The sequence below is a fragment of the Notechis scutatus genome, chromosome 6 (genome assembly GCF_049901735.1).
Source record: "Notechis scutatus isolate UNSWTSFEM ecotype Mainland chromosome 6, rNotScu1.2, whole genome shotgun sequence".
Lineage (NCBI taxonomy): Eukaryota > Metazoa > Chordata > Lepidosauria > Squamata > Elapidae > Notechis > Notechis scutatus.
Window position 1 is genome coordinate 4,933,937 of NC_142014.1, and position 26,685 is coordinate 4,960,621.

At 41.7% G+C, this 26,685-nt stretch overlaps 1 protein-coding gene across 4 annotated transcripts in view; it reads right to left on the reverse strand.

The window, feature by feature from the left end:
* The window catches only part of CNTN1 (contactin 1), a 290,436-nt gene that overhangs the window by 69,520 nt on the left and 194,231 nt on the right, over positions 1 to 26,685 (reverse strand). For all 4 annotated transcript variants that reach the window (XM_087969240.1, XM_087969238.1, XM_087969237.1 and 1 more), the window contains exons 12-15: positions 16,695 to 16,812; positions 15,213 to 15,363; positions 14,187 to 14,314; positions 12,129 to 12,304 (exon numbers count right to left, since the gene is read on the reverse strand). In XM_087969240.1, coding sequence (XP_087825366.1) covers positions 12,129 to 12,304; positions 14,187 to 14,314; positions 15,213 to 15,363; positions 16,695 to 16,812 — 573 coding nt within the window. The remainder of the gene's footprint in view (positions 1 to 12,128; positions 12,305 to 14,186; positions 14,315 to 15,212; positions 15,364 to 16,694; positions 16,813 to 26,685) is intronic.

Genomic DNA, 26,685 nt, shown 5'->3' on the forward strand with positions numbered 1-26,685 from the left:
TGTGAAATCAGATGTCATTTTCAAATGCAGCAGTATTTCATCTTACAACATAAATTGATATTATGTATCAATATACTCATTTGTATTATGAACAATAAAATGTTTTTTAAAATTATTATCTCCCCTTTTTGGCAGAATACCAACCTTAAGTATTTGTATCACTTGTTGCAAAGGACCCACTGACACAGTGAAAGTTTTATTTCTGTAGATGCCTCTCAATTACAATCTACATGGAAATAACCTTAAATCCAATACTGACCATCCAATATTTGGAAACAGAGTGATCAACATTTATAATACACAGCCATATAAAAAGTATGGATTTTCCCAAAATATATTGCTTAAATATGCATTTTAATAAGCTCCTCAATCACGTTCTCACATATATAAAAGAATATTTAGTAATGTGGCAAAAGAAAGCATATTTTAACTATTATTCTGGAATTAATTTTTTGCTGCTTCATTATTCCTAATTCATTCCAGATTATTCACTTATTTCAAGGTATTCAGGATCCCAGTGAGGAATAGGGACATAAAACATTTGTGCAGGTTATTGTAATATTCATTTAACATTTGTTTATTGAAGCATTAGAAAAGAATACAAAAATGATTTTTAGAGCACATTTTTTTTTAAAAAAACCTATCATTAGGAGTCTTAATGTTTTTCAACAGTAAAAAGTGAAGTTACCTCAGTAATCTACAGTACCATGTCCAGGATATAAATGTTCATTCATGAGGCAACCATGTTGTTTGGCACTATATTTAAAACAGCCTATGTTTTCCAATTATGTGTGTGTGTGCACCTTCAAGCCAATGTTACTCATTAAGTAAGGTTTCTTGATATATATCAAATTTTCCCAATGCATTTAATTTTTTAAAATCAAAATGCACAGATAGAAACATGAGCATGCATTGTAGATTCATTGGAAGAGACAGCTGGAAAATACAAAGTAAACCAATGCAGCATTTCTGATCTGCTGTTTCAAGGGAGAACACCTTTGCCTAAGGAGTAATATTTAAAAAAATTTAAAGCAAGACTTCTCTATGGGAGTTCTCCTTTGGAACAGCTTATCCTCTTAGGGCAAGAGTAAATATGATGATACCTTCCAAACTTCATAACTAAGGGTGGGATTCAAATTTCTTAACAACCGGTTCTGTGGGCGTGGCTTAATTTGTGGGTGTGGCTTGGTGGTCATGTGACTGGTTGGGTGTGGCTTTCTGGTCATGTGACTGGCTGGGCGTGGCTTGGTGGTCACATGACTGGCTGGGCATGACCAACTCAATGTCACTCACATCAAGAGGTGCCTCGCTTGCCACCCCCTTCCCAGTCATTCCTTGTCACACCCAGCCTCAACTTATCTTTCACCTTTTTTTGACTTTATTATCTATGTACTATAGATGTACTTTCATGGACCACTGAAAGGAGGAAATGGCTCACATGCCTTGCGCAAGAGTGTGATAGGCAACAAGCTTTTAAGGGGCTGCCAGAAAGAAGGGGTGGGCAATGTATTTTCCAAAGAAGCAGAAGGCAAAACAGGAAGCAATGCATGGAAACTGATCAAAGAGAGAAGCAACGTAAAACTAAGAAAAAACTTCCTGACCATGAGAACAATTAACCAGTGGACTTGCTTGTCTCCAGAAGTTCTGGATGCTCCAACACTGGAGATTTTAAAGAAAAGATTGGACAGCCATTTCTCTGAAATGGTGTAGGGTTCCCCCCAAGGCCCCTTCTAAGTGTTATTCTGACACTTTTCCCAGGACCTCCACTCAGATCCAAAATGTGGCTGTGACAGTTGATCAGAGCTCCTCTGTTTTTATATGCAGCAGCTTTAGCGTTTAGGACAGAGATCTCCAAACTTGGCAACTTTAAGATTTGTGGACTTCAACTCCCAGAATTACTCAGCCAGCTCTGCTAGCTGAGGAATTCTGGGAGATGAAGTACACAAGTCTTAAAGTTGCCAAGTTTGGGGGACCCCTGGTTTAGGATCAGAGCTAAGTTAGTTACTTTTCTATTAATACATAATCCTTAAAAGGGCTCTCCTGCATGGCCTAATTCAGAAATCCCCAACCTTTCTGGCACCAGGGACTGGTTTCATGGAAGACAATTTTACCATGGACCTGTGTGTGTGTGTGTGTGTGTGTGTGTGTGTGTGTGTGAGAGAGAGAGAGAGAGAGAGAGAGAGAGAGAGAGAGAGAGAGAGAGAGAGAGAAGAAGAAGAAGGAGGAGGAGGAGGAGGAGGAGGAGGAGGAGGAGGAGGAGGAGGAGGAGGGAGGTGGGGGAGAAAAGAATACAGTTTGGGAAAGAAGCACAAACAGAAGTATAAATTAAATAGCGGGAGAACCTTTAGTGTTTGAGGGCAGGAACAAAGTGAATGAAGCCCTTACATGCTGGCTGGTGGGAGGGAGAGCAGGCAGCCCCTCGGGTGAGAGAGGCAAACTAATTACCTAATTGAGCAGCCCATTCTCTGCCCTAATCACCGGCTGGGTGGGCATGGCCAGGGGTGTGTGATAGGCAGCACTACTCCTGCACCCCCCCCAAAGCAAAAGAAAGGCTGTTTTTAGCATAGCAAGCCTCCCTGGAGCCTCAGGAGACCCAAAATGGTGCGCAGGGGGGAGGGTGCAAGGGGAACCGCCCCACCCCCAAGCGCATCCCCCACCTGCACCCTCCCTCTGTGCGCTGTTTTGGGCCTCTGAGGCTCCAGGGAGGCTTGCTATGCTAAAAACGGGCTGTTCAATGAGGTGATTAGTTTGCCACACTGGAGGAGGGCGCAGGGTGGAAGGGGCAGGGGGGCACCCCCATGCCCCCCCCCACATCCACCCGCCTTCCCACCCCTTTTTTGGCTTTGCAAGCCTCCACCTACCTGGGAGCCAGAACCAGGCGCATGGCGACTTCTGGGAGGGGTGGGGCAGGGTGGGCGGGGCCAGCTGGTCTTTGGAACTACCAGTTCGCAGAACTGGATGTACAATTAACATCCGGTTCTCCCAAACCGGTAGAATCCCACCCCTGACAGTGGGGATGCTGCAACGGTCATAAGTGTGAAAAATGGTCATAAGTCATTTTTTTCAGTGCCATTGTAACTTTGAATGGTCATTAAATAAACTGTTGTAAGTCAAGGATTACCTGTACAAAAATACAAAAAGCTTCTTTGCTTGCAAAAAGCTTGCAAAAAGCTGCCCTAAATACCAATCATTAGATCAAAAATACCTGCAAACTGGAGTTACAAATCAGGCAGGGTGCCAGAGCACCTTGAGGAATGAAAATAGTTAAAATGCAATGATAACTATCAGCAGCCAACTCTTGCTCATAAAGTGAAACCTTTTAGCAGATAGTTCATTTAAGCTCTCCAGAAAAAGCACACCCAGGAAAAGCAATTCTTAGATCCATTTGCACCACTTAAAGATACTCACCTTACAAGATTTCCTAAGGAAATCATCCAGATTTAAGGAAAGGTCACATGCCCCTCAGAAAGGCAGTAAAAAAAATCAGTGCCAAGCTTGCATCCTGCCTCTTGGAAGTATACCCCAAAAGGACAATGCCACATAGTACTAAAGCAGTGAAGGAAGACCTCCTCCCCAGATAGAAAAAGAAACCATGAGAAAGGAAAAAATTCAAACACAATAGAAATAATTAAATCACAACAGTAGCTGTTGCTTGTTGAAGCTGAATAGGGAAAATTATCCCATCAATAAACACAGGATTAAACGTCACCAAGCTCAGAATTAACCTTCACCAAAACCCAGTTTTAGACCAAAACTCAGAAAGGGTATGTAAACTCATGTTTGAATGTCAATCTTTCTAGTTAGCCAAGAAGCCTTGCTGAATGTCACTCATCTTGCCACTAAAAGCTTTGCTTCATTATTCAATTATTTCTTCAGAGTGCTGATTGTCCAGGGAAGTATTTCCTCCCAACAGCAGTGTAAAAATCTGAAAACAACCCTTCCCCTTTAAGAAAGCCAAGCCTCAGAAGCTCTGGAGACAGGAAGTCTAGGCGTGCTTGCAAGAATGTAATAAGGGTGGAAAAAAACAAAAGGAGATTGCTTCTAGCTACCGGTTCTCTGAACTGCTTAGAAAGTTAACAAGAGGTTCTATAGAACCAGACAGAACTGGTAGAATCCCACCCCTGTTCACAACTGTGGTTCCAAAAGTTTTTATAAATAAATTTTCTATTATTTTTGCATTGGAAAATCTAGCCCTGGAGTTTTTGGGTTTGGATGGGCTTTGTGAAGAAATCAACAGAGAATATTTATTCAGGAGGATAGTAAGTAATCTGTCAAGAATTTAGCAAGAATGTCATAACAGTCCAATGATCTACTAGTAATTGTTCATGCAGAATCCTAAACTCACAATAGGATGTGTTTTTTCCTCTTTTAATTTATTCCCATATGATAGTTCTTCAGAACTATCAGATTGGAATAAATTAAAAGAGGAAACAAAATGTACAAACCATTGTGTAACTAGGTGAGTCATATGTCTGTATGAATTAAAAACTAATCTAATGTATTAATCAAAAACTAATCTCAATTCTGTAGGATAACATACAGTATGTTCTATATTATAATTTATTTTCCTGTCTTAGGAAATCCTAGCTCTTATCATTAGTCTAGCAGACATGTTGCAACCTTCCCCCCTGAAATTCCATTACAATAAATATGCCTCCTCAAGATCTAAACTTAGGTTCAAATCTGCACTGGAACAACTGTGCAGATGGAATTAATATTTTAACGTTCATTTCCAAAATGGACATTCCCTCCCCATGATTACTGTGGGGAAAGTCAGGAAAAATACTTCAGCTGGTCCAATGGAAGCTTTCTATCTTTCTTTAACTGTAGAGTTAAATGTGAAGTGATTTTGCAAAAAAAAAAAAAAAGTGGTTAAAATTCTATGTATATTCCTGAAAAGTGGACAACCCCAAGAACAGAAAATAAGAAAGTTTACATTATTTAATTAATATAATATACAGCTTGATTCTCAATTAATTCCACATAGACTGATTTATATGAACACACATATTGTGTTTTCCTGAAAATAAAACCCAGCCAGAAAATAAGCCAGCTTGTAATGTAAAACCTACCTCCAAAATAAGCTTCAAGCCAGATGGATGCATTTACATTAGTATTGTGGTTGCCTGGGGGAATGTGGCTAGCTCAAAGTCATTCGGGTTCACCTGTGGGGGGAGGAAGATTTCTCCTCCCCTCCCCCATCTTCTTTTCTCCCTGAGGATTTGCTACTTGGCTCTTTTTACTTGGCTGAATTCTTCCCTGGATCAATTTCAGAAGCCCCTGTTGCTGCCTGGCTGGCCCTGAGGCCTGGCTGCTAGGCCTCCTGCACCTGCTGCTGCTGGGGGCTGCTCTTTGGTCAGTCTGATGGGCAGAGGCAGAAATGGCTCCCCATGCTGGCTGTGTGGTTGCTGTGCAAATTGCCTGAGCTCAACTCTGACCAACACCCTGCTGCTGCTCTCGAAGTGCCTGCAGACAAAGCTCTCGGTGCATCCAGCCTCTGCCCGCCCTTGCCTCCTGGCCCTGATACTGCTGAGATACGACTCAGCTATGGCAGAAACCCTGCTGAGAAAGCTGCCCATGCTACTGCTGGCCTCATGGTGCTCTTTGCCCTCCTGGGCACACTGCTCTCGACCACCCTAATGGGCTGTTCCTGGGGTGAGTCAGCCCAGATCTATGACTTCTGGAGTGCCTTGCTGGCCTCTGGCCGCTGGCCTACCCTTTGCTAGAGGCTGCCAGTGCAGCCATGCTTCCCACACCGCCTTGCCCACTGTTGACTTGGGCTGCTGAGCACCAGCCTGAATGCCTACTCATTGCTGCAGGCACTCTTCACTCTATGGACTGAGCCAGGCACTCTTCAGGCTCTTCAGGCCCTGACCCTGGTGGGCACTGCAGCTCTCGTGCCAGCAATGTGAGGCAGGCGTGGGGGCTGCCTTCGGCCTCTCCTTCACCTGTGGCTGCTCTGCTGCTGGCAGCTGCCACTGCCCTTCCCCTACCTGGTGAAGATGGTGAGACAAGACAGGTAGCAGGATAGTGGTGGAGCTGCCTCCCTCCGCCTGCAGACACCTGCAGAAGCTGTGCAGGGCAGGGGAGTGCCGCTCCGTCTGTGAGGTGCGTGGGGCAACTCCAGCGGGAGATAGTTGGATTGGTTGTGTACCACAGCCTGCTTCTCGTGCTGGGACAGTGCTCAGTAGAGGCTGCTTGGTAGCAGCTGGGGCTTAGCACCAGGCCAGTAAGAAGCTTCCGGTTTGGGCTTCTTTGGCGACAGACCGAAATTGCGATCGTCCGCGGTTTTGATCCGTGCTCACTGCTGGAGCGCCCCGAGCTACCTGGATTCGGGGCTGAAGCCACCCCGTAGAGGTGCTGAAGAAGAGGGAGCCGTCAGCGGGGTTGAGGAGAGCAGCATCTCTCCTCCTCGGCTGGCCATTACTCCCTTTCCCAAAGGCGGTTGCAGTGGTGGTCAGAAATGGCCACCTCAAAGAAGAACCCGACCGGACAAGATTGTGCAGGAGGAAGTTTAAAGGAGAAAGTTTGACTGACTGGGTTGAATGAAGAACATCTGTTTAAGGTACCTGGAACCTGAATTTTAAAGACTATTCTAAAAAAGATATTAAGCTGCAAAAGAGAAAAGGAAAGGAAACAGAATTGGCTGTTTTTCCTCTAACATCGACAGTTTTAATTGACTTGGAACATTAAGAAGAAGAGATTCAAATAAGAAATTGATACTAATCCACTTTGACATTAATAGGCTATTTCTAGCTGAAAATAAAATGTCAAAGGGATAAAGATTCTTGGATAATTTAAAAACTTTCTTTAAAAAAAGAAAGAAAGCAGCGGAGGGAAAAAGGAAAAAAGAGGGTGGAATCTGGAAAATGGAGGAGACCACCTGGAACTTAAAAAAAAATTGATAGTGGAATTTTAACAAGGCTTGCAAAAGATACATTGTAGCTGAAACTTTGTGACAAGATAACAAAGCCCCTGGAAAGAGAAAGTGAGAAAAGAAGCAAGAAACAGTTTTGGATTATTGGATGATTCCTGGAACTTTGGATGGAGGATCCTAATGAAATAAAATAAAATCAATTGGGGGTTGTTTAAAAATTTTTAAAATGGCATCACTCCTTGAAGAGTTAAAAATGAGACTTAAAGAACAAAAAGAAGAAGCACAAGATGGAAGAGGATCTTTTGGCTTCGTATTTCAACTTTTAGAAATGGAGATCTTGAACTATGAAAAACAAGAAACGCTGGCAGAACAAGAAGGGCGGGACAACGACGAAGTCATCTTTAATGACCAAGCAATTTTTAGCAGGGTAAAAAAGGGAAAGGGGGGAAAGGGAGTTAAAAATTTAAGAACTGAGGCAACAACCAAAAAAAAAAGAGTAATTTGAAAAGCAATCATAATATCAGGAAGAAGCAGAAGTGAGGATCACAGAAGGGAGAATCGGATAGAAAAGGGAATAAAAAGGGGAGGGAGAAGAAGAGAGGGAAGAGGGAAAGGAAAAGAAGCTACAAAGGACAGAAACAAGATATAAAGGTACAGGAAAAGCGTACAAGAATTAAAGTTATAAACCTATTTAAAAGACACAGAGACAATGGTTAAAATTTAACTTAAGGAAAGGATTCTGCAAGGGTGCATGGGATAGCATTGTTATATTAGAAAAAAAAAGGGTTAGAAAATATGTTTAGATGATTAAAGTGATAGAAAAAAATTTGTCCTGATGTGTAATGGAATATTTGTTTGTAAAGAGAATAAGGCTCTCAATTATTTAAAAAGAAAGTTAAAAAAAACTGAAAAAACATGGAAGATTTTTATCAGTTGACAAGATGAATTTGAATAAGAATAATAATTTTGGGGTTTGCGACACCCCCAAACCCCTTTCCGGATCCCCCCTGTCTTCAGCTGCCTCTATGGGGCAGCTATATCCCCCAGATCCAAACGGATCGGGGGAACCTTGGCGGCGAATGCCGCCGAAAGCTTGCAAACCGGAAGTTATTAAACATCAATAAGACTTCCAAAAAATATATTTGAAAGGGAACTTTGTGATTAAACTTTAACTCCAGAAAGAAAAAGTGAAGAAGAAGAAGGTATTTAAAAGAAACAGCCTGTTTGGATTGTTTGGTGATTTGGGAATTTTTGAGAATTATTTCTGACTAAAACATCTGGGTGGTTGTTTGGAAAAACTTTTTCTCTACACAATGGCATCATCTGTGGATGGACTGAAACTTATATATCAAAAATATGAAAAAGAAAAACAAGAAGGGAAAGATGTTTTTTGGCACTCTTTTTTCAATTTTTAGAAATGGCGGTTTATACTTATGTGAAGCAGAATGAACAACAGGATGATGGGGACAAAGAAGAAGCCATCTTTGATGAACAAATGACTTTGGTTGGAGAAGGGAAAAAGAAAGAGAAAAAGGAAAAGAGGACTTTAAGATCTGGAAAAACAACCCAAAAAGAGAAGAATAAGGTGAAAAGGGGACATTATGTTAGGAAACAACAGAAAGGGGGAAAGCAGAATAAAAGGGAGGTGGAGAGACAAGGGGTCAAGGAGAAGAAGAAGCAAGGGAGAAAAGAAGGGATGAGAAGCCCTAATGGTGGGGAGCAAGATGTTAAGAAGCAAAAGTTTTTTAGAGATAAAGGATAAATTTTATTGTTAAAGGGATTCTAGAAAGGTACATAAGACTGCATTTTTATATTTGTATTTAGAAATAACCATAGAAAATTGGAAATAATATGTAATTTAAAATGTGATAAAATATTTAACATAAACTAGTGAAATTTTTGTTAAGAAAAAGGGAGTACTGTAATGAAATATGACTCAAGATTGTGATGTGGGGGGTGTGTAATAATTTTTGGAAAGCATAAGTGTTCCCACAAAGGCATGATATTTAATTGAAATGGATAAAATGTTTAAGATATAAATGATTGTTAATACTAATGATTAGATTATGGTATATTAGCGAAATTTTTTGTGAAATGAGAGATTTGAAGTAGAAGAAGGAGGAACATTGCAATGAAATAATTAGCTATAATATGTGATGTGGGGGGGGGGAGAATAACTATGGAAAATAGGGCTCCCATAAAAGTATGTGATTTAATTGAAAAGTAATGTGTTAAACGTTCAAGATATAAATGAATATCAATACTAATGAATAGATTTGTATTATTTTTGATAACATAGTATAATTTTAGAATGTACCAGACAGAATCCCAATGTAAGTTATGTGTTTTATATTAAGTATTACAAATATAGGGGAAAGAGATAAAGGCATCATACTCCATATAGTGTACAGGAGAAGTTTTTCTTCTTTTTTAAAGAAGAAAAATAAATGGATGGTTGGAAATAGAACAGACAAAGAATAACAAATATTATGATTTGAATTGAGAGGAGATAAATAAAATAAAATTGAGAAAATTTAAAACAGAGGAGAAGTTATACAGAAAATTGAAAATGTTAATAAGATATGAAATGGTATATAAAAGGAATATGAATTTGAATTTGTGTCTGTACCAAGAGTTATAACCCAGGATTAAGCAACTTTCAGAAAAGAGATTTTTTACGCTTTTATGTTTTGTGTTTTTGTGTATTTATGTATTGTTTGTCTTGAAGAATTAATAAAACTTGTTTAAAAAAAAAAGAATAATAATTTTATTGACTACTGTTAATAACTATTGTTTTGTTTTTTATTTAAAGACAGTAATAAGTAAAATATGAAATATAGATGATTAAAATGAAAGACAACTGATATTACTAGGTAATGTTTGTTAAAAGAAATAGAAATGTAAAAGATTGTTATTAATATTAATGGCAGAGCTGTACTTGAATAGAATTATTATTCCATTTACTATTGTTATACATATATACACAGATATATATATACATATACTTTTTTCTTTTAAGAATTTAGTGTGTATTTTTAAGGGAATGTACCAAGCAGAATTCGATTGAAAATAGGTATGTGTTATAAAATAGAGGTTAGAAAATGAATATTATAACTGTAAAGGTGTAACTTAAATTTTTAAATAAGATTTGAAAAAAGATACAAAGGTGTTACACTCCAGTCTAGTAATTACAGGGGAAATTTTGTTTTATGAGAAAAGATAATATGAAATTGGAAACAGGACAGACGGAAGTATAAAAACATTGATTAGAAAGATTTTAAAAATTAGAAAAAGATATGTAATTGAATTAAGAAAGGAATGAGATAATTTAAAATAAGGCTATAGGAAGTAAAGAAAGGGAAAAGCTATCGAAAAAAATGTGAAAATAGTTATAAGATATGGATTAGAACATATAAGATAAATATGTATTGAGTTTATGTCTGTATGGAGAAGTGATAACCCGGGCCCACGCTGTTCTCAAAAAAAGATATTTTATTTGTATGCTTTGTGAAAACTTAAATAAAACTTTTATTAAAAAAAAAAGAAGGCAAGGTGGCAGCAGCAGCCTGCGGGAGAGCAACTGCAGGGGAGGCGGAGGCCAAAGGCAGCCAGGAGCAGGGGGCATACAAGCTGGTGCTCAGCCCAAAGGTAGTGGAGAATGAGGCTCTCAGTTTTCATGAGAGGATTCCTCACAAGCCTAAGGGGGCTCCTGAAGGTGGCAGGGGAGGCTAGAATTTAACTAATCTATTGTGGCTATTTGCAGGAAGTTGAAGGGAGGCAGCCTGTCAAACCTGAAGATGACATATGTGTAGCCATATTTTATTGTAGAAAGTCTATTCTTTTCTTAGCTTTCTTTTAGACTCTCTTTAGACTTCTTTAGCAAAGGAATTTAAAAGTACTCAGGCTCGCCCCTCTCTAGCTGTTGAAAAGGGAATTATAGAGATAAAGGGAGAATGTTATGTTTAGATGGCATTTTTTTTCCTGTGGGAACAGAGAAGATGCCTGCAGCTGGAGGGAAGGTGGAGTTTGGAGTCACTGGACTGATGGACTGAGAATTGATTGGAGATTGTGACTCTGGGGGAAGTTTCAAACTTTTGCTTTTTACTGGGTGTAATTCCAGAATCTGGCCAGAGTTGGAATTACACCAAGTCCTTGCCAATTTGATATGTTCCTAATAAACAGACTTTAAAGAAAATGGATGCCTTGGATTTTATTTCAGGACACATATTACTTGGAAGCTTGATAGCTGTACCCACTCCCATCAGCCCCCACACTCGTTGCCTGTATGTGGAAAAAAATAAGACATCCCTCGAAAATAAGCCCTAATGGGTCTTTCAGAACAAAAATAAATATAAGACCCAGTCTTATTTTCTGAGAAACACAGTAGAACTATTATCACTTAAAACACAACACAGAATCCAGGCTACCAGTAGGCAACATTTACATTTAGATCTTTAATAAAATTTATATAATTATTTCTTTAAAACTCTGAGAAGCATCTCCTTTGACTTGGAAACACTGTTAGGGAAGAGGTCATCCATATTTCTGGAGACACGGTATTCCACAAAGTGGGAAATAAACAAGAAACTCTGTGTGCTTGCCCACCCATTCAATTTCTTATTTTTGGAGGGAATCTTAATATCTTGGCTCGAAACAAACACACCAGGTGGGACAGTTCTATTTCCATAGTGTACTCAAAGCAGCACATTGAGAGGTTCTTTAGTAGCCATGGAAACGCAAGAAATAAATGCTCCAAGGCTTTGCCAAAACAAAAATGACAGTTACTATAAATGCAATAAATAAATAATATATGTGGTCCGACACTGAACACAGTGGCCTGGATTCATCATAGTGAGGTTGATTAATACCAATCATTCTGTTGACCCAAGTGCAGTGTTTCGTTTTTAGTTGCAGAAAAGACTTTGAAAGAAGACATTGCTATGTATAAACAACATTCTCTATTACTTGAAAATAAGCAGTTTTTGGAATAACTTGTTTTGATGCTGGAGTGCTAATAATAAATTTATGAACAATATAAGTTTATAGGTGGTTATAACATTGTGGCTCATGAGACAGTAACTTTCTTTTCTTCTAAGATAGTAACTTTCCTTTCTTCTGGAGTAAATGGTAATATGGGAGGAAAACGCTTCAAAATAATTGTTCCCTCTTTTCCTTTCTCTAAAATACCAAGAAAAAATAATCACACCACCCAAATGTAAATAAGTCAATAGAGAAATATGAGGCAACTCACCATGATAGATCTTTCATAATAATCACTCTCTTTATCAACATTTATTGGATATCCATTTAAGAGCCAAATAAAAGTCAGGTCTAAAGAAGGATCATGGGATGCAAGACATTGCATGGTAGCATTCAATCCAACAGTGACATCAACGTTAGTTGGTGCTAATGTTATCCTTGTTGCAGCTTTGCAGTTAACACAAAAAATGTAGTTATATATTAGCAAGTCATTAAATATGCAACAATTGAGGCTCTGATTTACTTAAAACCTGAAAAATATACAACTTTACTATGGATAACTGTATTTCAATAGCAAAAGAAATATAGGTAAAAATTTGAGGTGTTTTGGTAGATCTTTCTTTCCTTACTTTGCAAATTCTAATATAGTTTTCATTTTCTGAACATAGGAAAAATTGGTTTGTATTTAACCTTTCATGGACAGTATTTACAGTTCTAGGCCAATCTTAGGGTCAAAAGTAAAAATTACTGTAACAACTTATGTCAAAGATTATTCATATTTGGGGGCCCACCCAAATAATAAACCTCATCCAATTGATGAGAGAATGATCCAGTGGTGGGACTATCGTGTGAATTATCATGCAATTATTAATTTCTTGCCAGGAATTCCTTTAGAATAATGTCCCAGATCACAGCTGAGACTAGAAGCAGCAATTATAAGCAGCAGATATTTAAATTTTTGCAAGAAATTATTTCTACAAATTTAATTTTCAAATATAAGCAGCAATATTTAAATTTTTGTAAGTGGTTACTTCTAGAAATTTAATACTTCTAGGGACTTTAATAGAGTATGAGTGAAAATTTGCATTTGTGTCAACAAGGGTAATATTTCTTCAATAAAAATGTAGGATGAATTACAGTATATTCAAATCATCCTCAAGCTAAATTTGGTGGTGCAAAGTCATGTTTGTACCATGTAAATTTACTGCAGGGTACATAAGTAAATAACAGGTTAAGTAACTGCAATGTAATTAGTATAACATGGAAGCTCGGAATTAAATGAATTTATCTATAAATAAAATACTCAAATTGCTATTTTTGTATAAGAGTACATGAGATTCTATTCTTAGTACTACAAAGAATGTGCACAAAGTATTTCCTATTCCTCAATAATATTTAAAGTAACTTATATGAAATACTCCAGTATTATTTTCAATGGTTAGGTGCCTATGGTTTTAACTTAATCACGTTTAAAAGTATGTGACTCAGATCTAGCTTAAAGTTATGTAAAATACTATAGTATAATGCTACCATATGTGTGATATATTACTCTGAAGAAATAATTATTTCATTTCTATTTGACTAGTGCAAATTGTTCTCCAATATAAATCATTTTTATTATGTCTTTGATATAAAATATTCTTCCTCTCACTTATATATACAAATAAATACCTATGTACTTGGTCTTAACTTTTAATATATGAGTGCATCTAATGAAGCAGCCTATAGTTCAAGAAATTTAATAAAAGTGCCAATTGTCACAAGATTCTTTGCTCAATGCTTTAGATCAGGAATCTCCCAATCCCTGGACCACAGCCCACTACTGGGCCATGGCCTATTCGGAATTGAGTGTGAGTAGCTGGCTGAAGTGTGTGTGCACAGCTTAACCTGCGCAAGCAGTGGGCTGGCAGGTACTCATGCATGTGCACAACATCCCACCACTCACACAAGTCAAGCTATGTGCCTATGCGCCCGTCTGCCACTAGTGCAAGGGCTGCATCCACGCTTGTACGCACTGGCCTACCATTCATGCAACTCAATTCCCCTCTCCCCCCGCAGACAGGCTACCAAACCGCAATGGTTGCGAACCTCTCCTTTAGATTAATACAGCTACTCTTCTGTAAAGTGTAAATTCAGTGAACCACATACAAAATGTCAGTAATCAGAATCAGAGATAAGACGTAAGAAAATATATTATTTTGTTATATAGAATGACTAAATTAATAGGCTTATCAAATTGACCCAGATTTATTTAGAAAATTGAAAATGATTTCAATATACATAATCTGACGTCCATGCTATCTGAGGATTTAGAGAAGTTTGAAATTACCTGTGACTATAAGAGCAGAAGAACTGTTAGCTTTTCCTTTGTTGTTTTCCACAAAGCAGGTGTAATTGCCTGCATCGACTGCTGTAACATTAATAATTTCTAGGCTGCCATCATACCATATATGTATCCTATTGAAAAAGCAATTGTTAAGAAACTTGAGAATCAACAATAGAATAATAAGAAAATGTGGATGGAAAGAGAAATATGGCATTACACATTCCACTTTTTTCCCCCTCTCCTGCCAGTTACACAAAGTCTTTTCGTACCTATAATAATCATTGCTACTTGTTCACATTCTGCTGCTTAATTCCAGGAACGAGGGAGAGTTACCCAATTGTCCAATCAGAACAAACAGATCTTCCATATTACACAGCAGTTCAATGGGGGAAAAATTTGGGAGGAACATCTTTTTATATAGGCAACTATCTATCTTATGCTGAACTAGTATGACTGGAGAAAAAAAACACTTTCTAGGAAGCAGATGACACCAGTAGGACACAGAAGGGTTTACTTTGTTTTAATCCCAATACTCAGATAAACACAATGTATGTGGGGAGGCAGGTAGAAAAAAAATGCAGCTACTTTAAAGATTTATTGCTCATAAGGAGTAGACTCCTTAAAATAGTTGTACACTTTTTAAGATTCATTCAAAAGCAACCACCATCTTGAATGACAAACAGTGTTGGGTTCATTCATTTCTTGTCACATTGCCTATCTTTGTGCAGTGAACAAAGCTCAAATGAATAAACTACTGATGGAACTGCAGAATTTGAAGAGAAGAAGAAAAAAAGCATGGCCTGCTTTCCTTTAACAATGTTTCTTCACAAACCTTAACCATGAAGAAGGCCAATGTGACCAACTAGCCTAAATATTTATTCTCTTGTATTAATACAGTTTTCCATTTCTGTGGCACAATTATATTCAGGACAAACCATGTAGAAACACATTTTTTTTAAAAAAAAAATGAGACTGAACTCTGAAATAATGCTTTGTAGACTATTTACTATACTCAATAGTAATACTAACCTGGTTGAATTTCTAAGAATTTCTGTCCCTTTACTCCAGGTAATTTTTGGTTTAGGAGCTGCTCTAGGCTTGCACTCAATTATAGCCTGCCCTCCTTTTGCAGCTAAAACATCTTTCTTCATTGGGCAGAATTCAAAGGTTGGAGGTAAAACTGTGAAGAAAAACATAATTATTAGACATGCATACTTTACAGTATGATGCTACCAGTGTGTTCCTATGTCTGCTGAAGACACTCTTTCTGACAATAGCATATAATAGTCAATTATACTGAAAACCTGGAGAGAGTTTGCAGAATAAAACTAAGTTGAACAATAATGTTGAGTTTGTGAGACATTATAGTTGCATCTATTCTCAAAAATAGAACATTTAAATAAATCAATGATTTTATGCATTAATTTTATTTGAGAAATAATATTTAACCAATCCAGAAAGTAAGAAACAATGTATTCCTTTTACATGCTGAAAGACTCAAAAGAAACAAAAGATATATATTTGGTATAGCAGACTAAAATCAACACCAATGCTTAAAATACTATTGGTTGACAGAAGTTTTCCATCCTTATTGCAATTCAACAGAACAAAAGGAGATATTCTCTATCTTAATACAGGTAGTCCTTGACTTACGACCACAATTGAGCCCAAAATTTCTGTTGTTAAGTGAGACATTTGTTAAGTGAATTTGACCCCATTTTACAATCTTTCTCGGCTCAGTTGTTAAGTGAATCATCGTAGTTGATAAGTTAGTAACTTGGTCGTTAACTTAATCTGGCTTCCTCATTGACTTTGTTTGACAGAAAGTCGCAAAAGGGGATTACATGACCCTGGAACACAGCAATGGTCATAAATATGAACCAGCTGTCAAGCATCCGAATTTTGATCACATGATCATGAGGATGCTGCAAAAGTTGTAAAAATAAAAGTAAGTCACATTTTTCAGTGCTGTTGTAACCTTGAACGGTCACTAAGTGAACTGTTGTAAGTCGAGGACTACCTGTATATGCCACTACAGTTTCTACAAGTTTAATTTCTAATTCTTCAAATATTACCAAAGAACTTCACACCAATTAGACAACACAATAACAATTTAAAATACTGCAAATTGTGCAAATAATTTCTACTGTACAATAAGCATTTTTATATTTTTTTCCACATATCTCTAAATATGTAACAGAGTCCTTTAGATCAAACGTGGAGTTTGTATCAGGCTAATGAGGAATCAATTTGTTTTCAATGGAAGAATCCCACAGCATAAAATGCAATAAACTATCACACATTTATGGAAAATAAACTATGGGAAAAAATATTCAGATTGTTCAAAAAGATAAAATGTGGTCATGTGACTCTAGGAACATGCAAATAGCTATAAATGCAGGCTGGTTGATGAGCACCTGATATGTGGTCACATGACCAGGGGGCAGCTGAATGCAATTATTGGATTTTCTACCTAAAATCTTGAATAATAATGTAGTATAATACACTTACCAATAACTTTTAATTCAGCATTTGAATAAATCATTCCATGTATATTTTCTGCTACACATTGATACATGCCTGAATCTTCAAGCTTCAGGCTAAGAAATCTCAAATCTCCTTTCCAATACTGTGAGTAAAACACATAGTAAAAATAGATAATGAAGTATTTCAAGATAATGATTGCTGCTTGAAAATAAGGTTGTATTTTTTCTTCTTCTCCTTACGTCTTACCCTATCTTAATTTTTTAAGGCAAACATAGATTTTTTAGTATGGTTTCATTTGGATAACAGCTTTTGTCAGACTTGCCCCAATCTGATACCTTAGGAAAGAAAAATGTTCGACTACATTTGGTTAAAGCAAAGGGTTCTTTTACTAAGAGTGGTGATAGCAGTAAAGTTAAGCCAGTTCTGAAAGTACCTCACTTGCTGGATACAAAAATAAGATGGAGGTTTGTCTCCAGCCCATTCCCCAACCCCAGTGATCAGTCCATTTTCAGTCAACCAGAGCTCACCAAGATGTTTTGAGAGCTCTGAAATGTTTAGGGAGTAAGGCGCATATTTCTCAGGTGCCTGGCCGTGAGATGCTGATACAAACTGGATCTGGCTGCTCTGATCCTTCTTATCTGTCATTCCCCCTTCCCAATTTCCTATCACATACTCACAAAGCTTTATTGCCCTTTCATCGTTTCCTCTTCACCCCCCTTCTTCCCCCTTTCATCCTACCCCCCTTCTTTTTATAGCAGGATGCCTGTAAGGCCCCCCAAGCCAAGCCAGGCAGATATGATATTCTGCCCCCTTGACAGAGACATTATTTATTTATTGAATTTATATTGCTGCTATTCGCCCATGGCAACTCGAGGCGGCTTACAGAATATTTAAAACAAAAAACAATAAAAACTAACCAAAAGAATCAAATAAATTAATTAAGTACAATAGAACAAAATCTGGAAAAAAATAAATAAAAAATCACCCCCAACTCTCACTCCCCTGGCCCGACGACAGCAGATCACATGATGTTCTGACCCAAGCCTCGTTCAAATCAAACAAACACAAATTGTTCATAAAAACAAAGCTCTTTTACTGGGGCGCTGTGAATTCTACACATTCACAGCCAAGAATCATTTCAAATTAATTATCCCAGATAAGAGCAAGCCTTTTCAAGATTGCGAAAGGTTGCCAAGAACAAAAGACTAATTGCAGATAAATATGTGATGACCCAGGGCGTGGCACAAAGGCAACACAGTCACATAAGTAAGAAAAGTCCTTTTAATACCTCCAACTTTGCCCCAAATTTCCAGTTACCTTTGGCTGGAGAAAAAACTCTCCCAAGAACAGTCTTTAAGTGGAGAAAATTCAGTCCGAAAACAAAGTACATATAAACTGTAAATAAAAATTCACACAAACCATTCTGCAGCAATTAACTGGACAGGGCAGGATAAGGAATTGCAGACTTCAAAGGCCAACAAAACACACACAGTTGGGAAGACGCCAGGAACCCAGATAAGCCTCGACAAAACAAGATAATACATGATTTGCTTCCAACAAGTTGCTGTGCGCAAATTCCCTTTTTAAACACTGTGTTCCCAGCTGCAGCAAATGAAGGGAATCGGGGCCCTTTCCTCCCCCCTAAGCCACGCAAGTCATGTTGCTCCCTTCTCTGTTCCTCCCTGCGTGCCCCAGGATGAAGAGGGGGTGGGCCTGGATCTTCCTCTGAACTCCCTCTGCCTTGCTCTACCTCTCCCCTGCTCTGCCCAGCTGGACTGTGCCCTTCTCCAGTTTCTTCCACAGCCAACGAAGCCACATCCCACTCCCTTTCAGCTGCTTGACCTCCCCCTCACAATCAGATTCCGACAGGGGCATGACAAACTATCCCAAGCCAGAAGTTTCCAAAAACAACCCGGAGGATGAGAACTCTGAGCATAAAGAACTTCCTTGCTTTCTGCAAAGAAGCCAACCCTGAAGGCTGACTATTATCCTTTATGGGAGGGGCCATCACCTTCCTGAGTCACCCATGCTGCTTCAGCTGCTCTTTCCTTTGAGCAGCCCTGTGAGCATGCGCACTGAGCACAAGCTCCCCGGCTCCCTCTTTGTCACTGCTGCCAGACTCTACAACCTCCGAAGGCAGCACCCCACTCTCCGATAGTCCTGGCCCCATCCTTGCATCACATGAAGTACCCTCATCTGAGTCCTTGCTGTCAGAGACCTCCGCACCTGCTGCCGGTGAATCACAACACTATCTCTCACTGCAGGGCCCTTCCCCTGAGTCTGACGGTCCAGATGTGGCCATGATGGAAATTGTGTGTGAAAGACATCCACTAAAGCCGAGGCATGGATGGAAGTCGCATCCTCCCATGTGAACGCCTCTGGACCATAACCTTTCCACTCGATGAGATACTGGGAGTCCTGAATACTGGCGACCTTGTACTCAGGCAGTCCCTCTCCATCGTGTGGTGCTGGCAGGGGAGGGTCAGGTTGGTGGAGCGGACAGGCCAGCCATTTGGGAACCAGGAGGGAGCAATGGAAAACAGGATGGACCCATAGCGAGCAAGGAAAAGTCAGGCGGTAGGTGACTGGGTTGATCACCACCTCCACAGGGAACAGGCCAAGGTACCGATGGTTGAGCTTCCTAACCGGCCGGTCTAATGGAAGGTGCAGAGTAGACAACCACACCCAATCTCCCACAGCCAATGTTGGCATCACCCACTGAGAGCGGTCTGCGACTGGCTTGTAACCTTTTTTGGCCTTCTCCAGATACTGTTGAACCAATTGGTGAATGGCCTGTAATTCAGACAAATAGTCCTTTGCCTCCGGAATCGGTGAGTCGAGTGGCATCAGGGGAAAGAACAGAGGATGATAGCCCACACTGGCTAGGAACAGTGTAGTTTGCATGGAGATGTGCTGCAAGTTATTAAATGCAAACTCTGTGACTGCTAAGTAGTCTGACCAATTGTCCTGTTGCTGATTGACAAAGCATTGCTCCAGGATCCTGATGACTTTCTCAGTCCTACCATCGGTTTCCGGATGATGTGCTGATGACAAGCAGATTTTAACATCCAAAGCCGTCATCAGCCCTTTCCAGAATTGGGCTGTAAACTGAGTCCCTCGGTGTTCTGACCCAACCAGGTTCCAAAAGAGAAAACACAGACAAAGGCAACAGCCCCCACCTTTTAAGGTTTAATAACGAATTCTGTTCCTTTACAGATAAAAGGCTGCTTTCCACTGATTAGTTCAGACAAGAAAGAGCCTTGCCAAGTTGTTCGTCAATGCTGCCAAAAACCCAGAGATAAGAAGTAATTTACAAGTTTCTTCAAACACAAACTAAGATGTCCACCAGTTGAATTTCAGAGCCTCTTTGCTTTCTACAAAGAACACTTTTTCAAACCTGGCTTTTATCCTCTTGTGGGAGGGGCCATTACCTTGCAGCCTTACTTCCGAGTCACCTGTGCTGCTGTAATTGTTCTTTCCTCCAAGTAATCCTTCGTGCACGTGTACTTGGCACAGGCTCCTCGGGAACCTCCTCGTTACTGCTGCCAGCCCCCACAATCTCTGAAGGCAGCAGTCCACTCCCTGATGGTCCTGGCCCCTCATCAGAGTCATCACTTTCCTCAGCCATCTGCACCTGCTGCTGGCTAACCACAACACTCGGTCTGACACAACCCGATCAGGTAGTCCATGCAGCTGGAAGATGAATAAACATGCGGGTGATGGCACGAGTCATAGGTAAGCCACGACACGGAATGAAATGTGCCATCTTTGTCAGCATGTCGACCACCATGAACACCATGGTGAATCCTGACAATGGAGGCAAATCTGTCAAGAAGTCCATCGAAAGCGCACCCCAAGGTCTCTCCGGTGTCAGCAAGGGCTGGAGCAGTCCCAGGGAGCCCCTGTCTCTTGTGACTTGGCCTTCCAGCATTGCACACAAGATGGAACATAGGACTGCACGTTGTGTCGTAGTCGGGGCCACCTGAAAGTCTGAGACACAAGATGCAACATCTTGAAGAGGCCGAAGTGCCCTGCCGCAGGGTTGTCATGGCACTGCGACAAGATAAGTCTCCAGAGCGGCCCTGCTGGGATATAGAGCCTGTTGCGGTACCACAAGAGTTCCTCCGTGAATGACCATGGAGAGTTGGGTCCCACCTCCTGCTTCCATTAATCCGTCATGCCACTGCGCCTCCTATATCTGCTAGTAGTTCCTGCACTGTGGAGAACAACTCTACGGGAAGCACTGTCTGGAGTAGGAGTTGATCCTCTGGACGCAAGTACTTGGGCTTCCGTGAGAGTGTGTCCACCCATTGGTTGCAACCACTTGGAATGTAAGTGACATGGAACTTAAACCAGGCAAAGAAGAGGGACCACCGGATCTGGTGTTGATTCAATTTCCGGACGGTCTTCAAAAACTCCCAAGTTTTTGTGATCCATCCGGACTTCCATTTGATGGCGCCCCCCCTCCAAACGATACCTCCAAGCCTCAAACACCACCTTAATGGCCAGTAGCTCCTTCTCCCAGATGGTATATTTGCGCTCAGAAGGATTGAACTTCCTCGAATGATACGTGCAAGGGAAGAGGATACCACTGGAGGCATGAGCCTGGAGGAGCACCATACCAATAGCCACATCAGACATGTCTGCTTCCACCATGAACGAACGGTGTGGATTGTTGTGTTTCAGGATCAGCTCTTTCATGAAGGCTTGCTTCAAGGCCTGGAATGCCTGTTGTTCAGGAGCACCCCATTGGAATGGGACCTTTTTCTTGGAGGAGCCAAGTGAGGGGTGCGGTCAGGGAAGCGAAGCCAGGGATGAAGGTCCAGTAATAATTGGCAAATCTGAGGAGTCACAGGGAAGCGAAGTTGGGGACAAAGGTCCGGTAATAATTGGCAAATCCGAGGAGTCACTGGACATCCTTCACTCGTTGGGGAGGTTGCCAACTAAGCAGCAACTTGATCTTGCTCAGCTCCATTGAAATGCCCCAGGAATTTGATGGTGGACTGGAAGAACTGGCACTTCTCCAACTTGGTCTACAAGCGGTTCTCCCAGAGCTGTTGCAGAATCAGGCACAGGTTGTGCAGTTGACTGTCTCTCAAGTTGGAATAGATCAAAATCAAGGTAAACCACCACAAATTGATCTAAGAGGTCCCGGAAAATTTCATTCATTAAATATTGGAAGACAGCGGGAGCATTGGTCAACCCAAACGGCATGACCATATATTCAAAATGCCCATACCTGATACTGGACACTGTCTTTCACTCATCTCTGGGCCGGATCTGCACCAAATTGTATGTCCCATGCAGGTCCAACTTTGTGAACATGGTAGCCTTCCAGAGCAACTCCATCAGTTCCGGAATCAAGGGCAAAGGGTACCGATTGTGCACAGTGATGGTGTTTAATCAATGGTAATCACAGCAAAGCCTTAAGTCGCCAGTCTTCTTTTTGACAAACAGGACTGGAACAGACAGCAACGATGATGAGGGCTGGATAAAACCCTGAGTGAGGTTTTTGTCCAAAAAGTCCCACAATGCGGCCAACTCCGGATCCAACTTTAAGTACAGACAGCTTACGGGAAGGGGCGCATCCAGCACCAAATCAATGGGACAATCATAAGGCCAATGTGGAGGCAATTGGTCCACCTCCTGCTCGCTAAAGACGTCCGCAAAGTCTGTGAGTTCCAAAGGCACGGACACCTCAGGTGGACTCAGCACCTGCCCTGCGCAGACTTGACGGGTGTGGTCCATGCATTGCAGGCTTGGGAACGTGATCATGTTCTAGGACCAGTAGATCTGGGGATTGTGAGTCCGGAGCCACACCAAGCCCAAGACCATGAGGAAATGCAGTCCGGAAGTGATGTAAAATTGGATAGCCTCCTCATGCGAGCCGATGGTCAGGCGCAAGGGTTTGGTGGCAGCCTTGATAGGCCCAGACAAAAGCACCCAGCCATCGATGGTCTTGACAAGCATGGGAGGTTCTACAAGGCACTGAGGGGCTGCATACTGGGCTGCAAATGCCACATCCATGAAGTTTGTGGTAGCACCGGAATTGACCCAGGTATGCGCCGGAATCCCCTGTGGACTATTGGCCAGGAAAACTTGGACCACCAGAATCAAATGCTGAGGGGGTCCGGAATCCATGTCCACTGGTCGTGACTTGAGACCGGTGCACACCCGACCGAGGGTCTCCTCTAGATCAGGCTCCGGCCATTTCCCAACAGTGTTTTCTGGGTCCAGGGAGCAGGCACCAACAGGGTTTTCTGGGTCCGAGGAGCAGGCACCAGGGCTGATGCCCCCCCATTGCTTTTGGGGCATGAAGTAGCCAGGTGCCCAGGTTCCCCACAATATAAACACAACTCCCCTGTGTGTTGTCTGTTGTGCTCTGTCACCGACAGGCAGTGCCTGGCAGTGCCTAGGTCCATGGGCTCCTCCTGTGGAGCCGGAGTCTCATGCACAACAGGTGCCACAGGAGTCTCCTGGGAAGCATGGCAACGGTTCCGTCTCTGAAGGTGGGCGTCGATCCTCAGGTACAGGTGAATCCATGCATTGAGGGTTGTGGGGCAATCCACCCATGCCAGCTCGTCCTGCAACTCATCCGACAACCCATCCTAGTCCATAAGTGCCGCCTCATTCCAGGCCGAATCCTGGCTAAGCAGACAGAACTTGCTGATGTATTCCTGCAGGGATTGCCAGCCATGCTACAGGTCCTTCAAATGACAGGCAGCAGTCTGTGTCTTGATGGGGTCCTCATACATCAAATGAAGATGGTCACAAAACCCCCATTCAACAAATGACTATCCTGCACCAACAACGGTGTTGGCCCTGCATGTTGCAGAGCCAGAGAGCAAGCCCCACCTTATCCCAATCAGTGGGGAAGTCCTCTGCTCTTAAGCTAATGAATAGCTGGCACTGTCCCAAAAATGCTGGAAACATAGCCTAGTTGCCATCAAACTTATCAGGCATGGCAACTGGGCATTTCCTTCAAGGAGGAGGTGGAGCAGCGAGAGCCTGGAGTTGGCCTAATTGATTAGCTAACAAGGTCAGTTGTTGTTGCAAGTGAGCGTTCTCTGCCCAAAGCTGTTCCATCTCGCTGTCAATGTTGGTTTCGTTTGGGCAGGAAGCAAACTGTTCTGACCTAAGCCTTGTTCAAATGGAACACAAATTGTCATAAAAACAAACCACTGCGGCACTGTGAATTCTATGCATTCACAGCCAATAATCATTTCAAACTAATTGTCCCAGATAAGAGCAAGCCCTTTCAAGGTTGTGAAAGGCTGCCAAGAACAAAAGACAAATTGCAGTTAAATATCCCACACCAGAAGTTTCCAAAAACAAACTGGAGAATGAGAACTCTGAGCATAAAGAACTTCCTTGCTTCCTGGAAAGAAGCCAACCCTGAAGGCTGACTTTTATCCCTTATGGGAGGGACCATCGCCTTCCGGCCTTACTCCCGATTTGCCCATACAGCTTCAGCTGCTCTTTCCTTTGAGAAGCCCTGCGTGCACGCACACTGAGCACAGGCTCCCTGGGTCTCTCTTTGTCACTGCTGCCAGACTCCACAACCACCAAAGGCAGCACCCCACTCTCTGATAGTCCTGGCCCCATCCCTGCATCACATGCAGGGGCCTCATGCAAGTCCTAACTGTCAGAGACCTCAGCCATCCACACCTGCTGCCGGCGAACCACAACACATGAGCCATTTGATGGACTCCATCCCACTCTGGGTTCCCCAGGCCCTCTGGCAGAACCAGGTTTTCAGTGCCTTCCGCAAAAGTATTAGAGAAGGGGACATTCTAATATCTGGGGGAATGATGTTCTAGAGAGAGTGAACCATGGAGAAGGACCTTCTCCTGGGTCCCACCAGATGTATCTACCTCAGGGATGGGACCCACAGCATTCCCTGCCTCCCCGCTCTAATGGGTCAGGTAGATGTGACCAGCAGGAGACATTCCTTCACCTAACCTGGTCCCAAGCCAGAAGGGCTTTAAAGGAGACAACCAGCACCTTGAATTGCACCCAGAAGCAAATCGGTAAGCAATGCAGCTCCCGCAGGAGAGGTGAAACATGTGCACACCGGGGTCTGCACAAAACCATGCGGGCCACTGAATTTTGCACCAACTGGAGCTTCTGGATGTTCTTCAAGGGCAGGCCCATGTAGAGCGCATTGCAATAATCAAGACAGGAAGTGACTAGGGTGTGAGTGACTGTGAGTAGGGAGCATTGGACCAGGAAAGGGTGTAACTGGTGCACAACCCACAGTTGCGCAAAGGCCCTCCTGGCCACGACTGCCAGCTGCTCTTCGAGCAGGAGTCGTGAGTCCAGGAAAACCCCTAGATTATGCACAGGGTCTGTTTGGGATCAATCTATTAGTCCTGCAAAAAAACAAAATAATTAGTCCAGCAAAAGAAAAAAGAGAGGGGAGGGAGAGATACACAACATTTCCCAATTAGTAGACAGTCCAATGCAGCTTATCTGGGTATTGGTCATGGATTTTTTAAAAGCAATTTGGAGGCTTTTATATATTGGGAGTCGAACCATTCAGTTTCTGTGGGGAGAAAGTCTTTCCAGACTACCAAATACTGAGCTTTTCCTCAATATATGCGAGAGTCCAAAATGTCTTGACTTCAAAGTGCTGTTCTCCCTTGATCATAACGGGGTTGGGAGATGGTTGCAATTCGTGATGCAGGGAAGATGTGATTTCTGATTCCAGTAGCTACATTGAAATACCAGGTGTACACATCTGAACATTTTTGGCAGCTCAAATTCTAGTTACCGGGTTAATAATCCTCTTGACAGGGAAAGGTCAAATGTATTTTGGCCCTAATCCAAAGCTTTTCTCACCACTGGCCGAATGTTCTGTCATGGGGCAACCCAATCTTTCAACGATGCAGTCAATGGGGAGACCTAAAGTAATTCAGGGATAGATACCAAGTCTTGTCCTGTGGCCACTTCAAATGGATTGTACCCAGTGCTACTGTGCATTGAGTAGGCAACCTTCATGAAAGGGAGGAGGTCCATCTAATTGTCCTGTTGCTAATTAATGTAACATCTGAGGACACCATTGGCTCTTTCGCAGCGCACATTAGTAGCCAGGTGATGCAAGGATCTGAGCCTCTGAGTGGTCCCCAAAAGTTTTAGGAACTCCTGCCAAAGCCGCAAAGTGAACTGGACTCCACAATCTGAGATTATTGTTTCTGGAGCACCGTGCAGCCAATAGATGTGCTGCACAAATAGTTTAGCCAAAGCGCATGCTGAGGGGATTTTTTTGACAGGGTAAAAGTGCACTTGCTTGAAGAACAGATAGGTTATCACCCAGATCACTGTATCCTCTGAACTTTTTGGGCTGTTCTACAATAATGTCCATTAATAACTCTTTCCATGGGACTTTGGGCTCTGCTACTGGCTGGAGAAGCCCAGGTATTTCCATTGTTGCTTCTTGGCAGAAGCACAAATGGGGCAGCTAGCCACAAAGCTCTCTATGTCCTTTTTCAGTAATGGCCACCAAACTTGCCACATGATTAGGTGAAGGGATTTACGAAGCCAAAGTGCCCCGCCACTTTTAAATCATGGCTTTTTTGTAAAACCATTAATCATTGGCTTTGTGAGACATATAGTTTAGCTCCCACTCAAGCTACACCATCTTGCATTGAACATTCTCCCTTGTGCATTTGGAACCACTCATCCCCCTCCAAAGCTGCCTTTAGAGTACCTTTTAAACCATCAGCTAGTTCGGTTTTCATTTTGGTTTGTGCCTGGGTGGTGACTGGGGCTGCCAGTTGTCTGGAGGGGTTGATCAGTTTAATCACCTCCGGCTTTGAACTATTGTATTGCAGAAGTCTGGATAAAGTTCTTCTCCCCTGGGACTACCTTAATGTGAAGTTGAATCAGTTAAAGTATTGGGCCCAGTGAGCCTGTTTGGGCAATAGCCTCAGGGGAGTCGTTAATGCTTCTAATTTTTTATGGTCAGTCCAAACCTCAAATGGGGTTTTCCCTCCTAGAAAATGCCTCCAAGTTA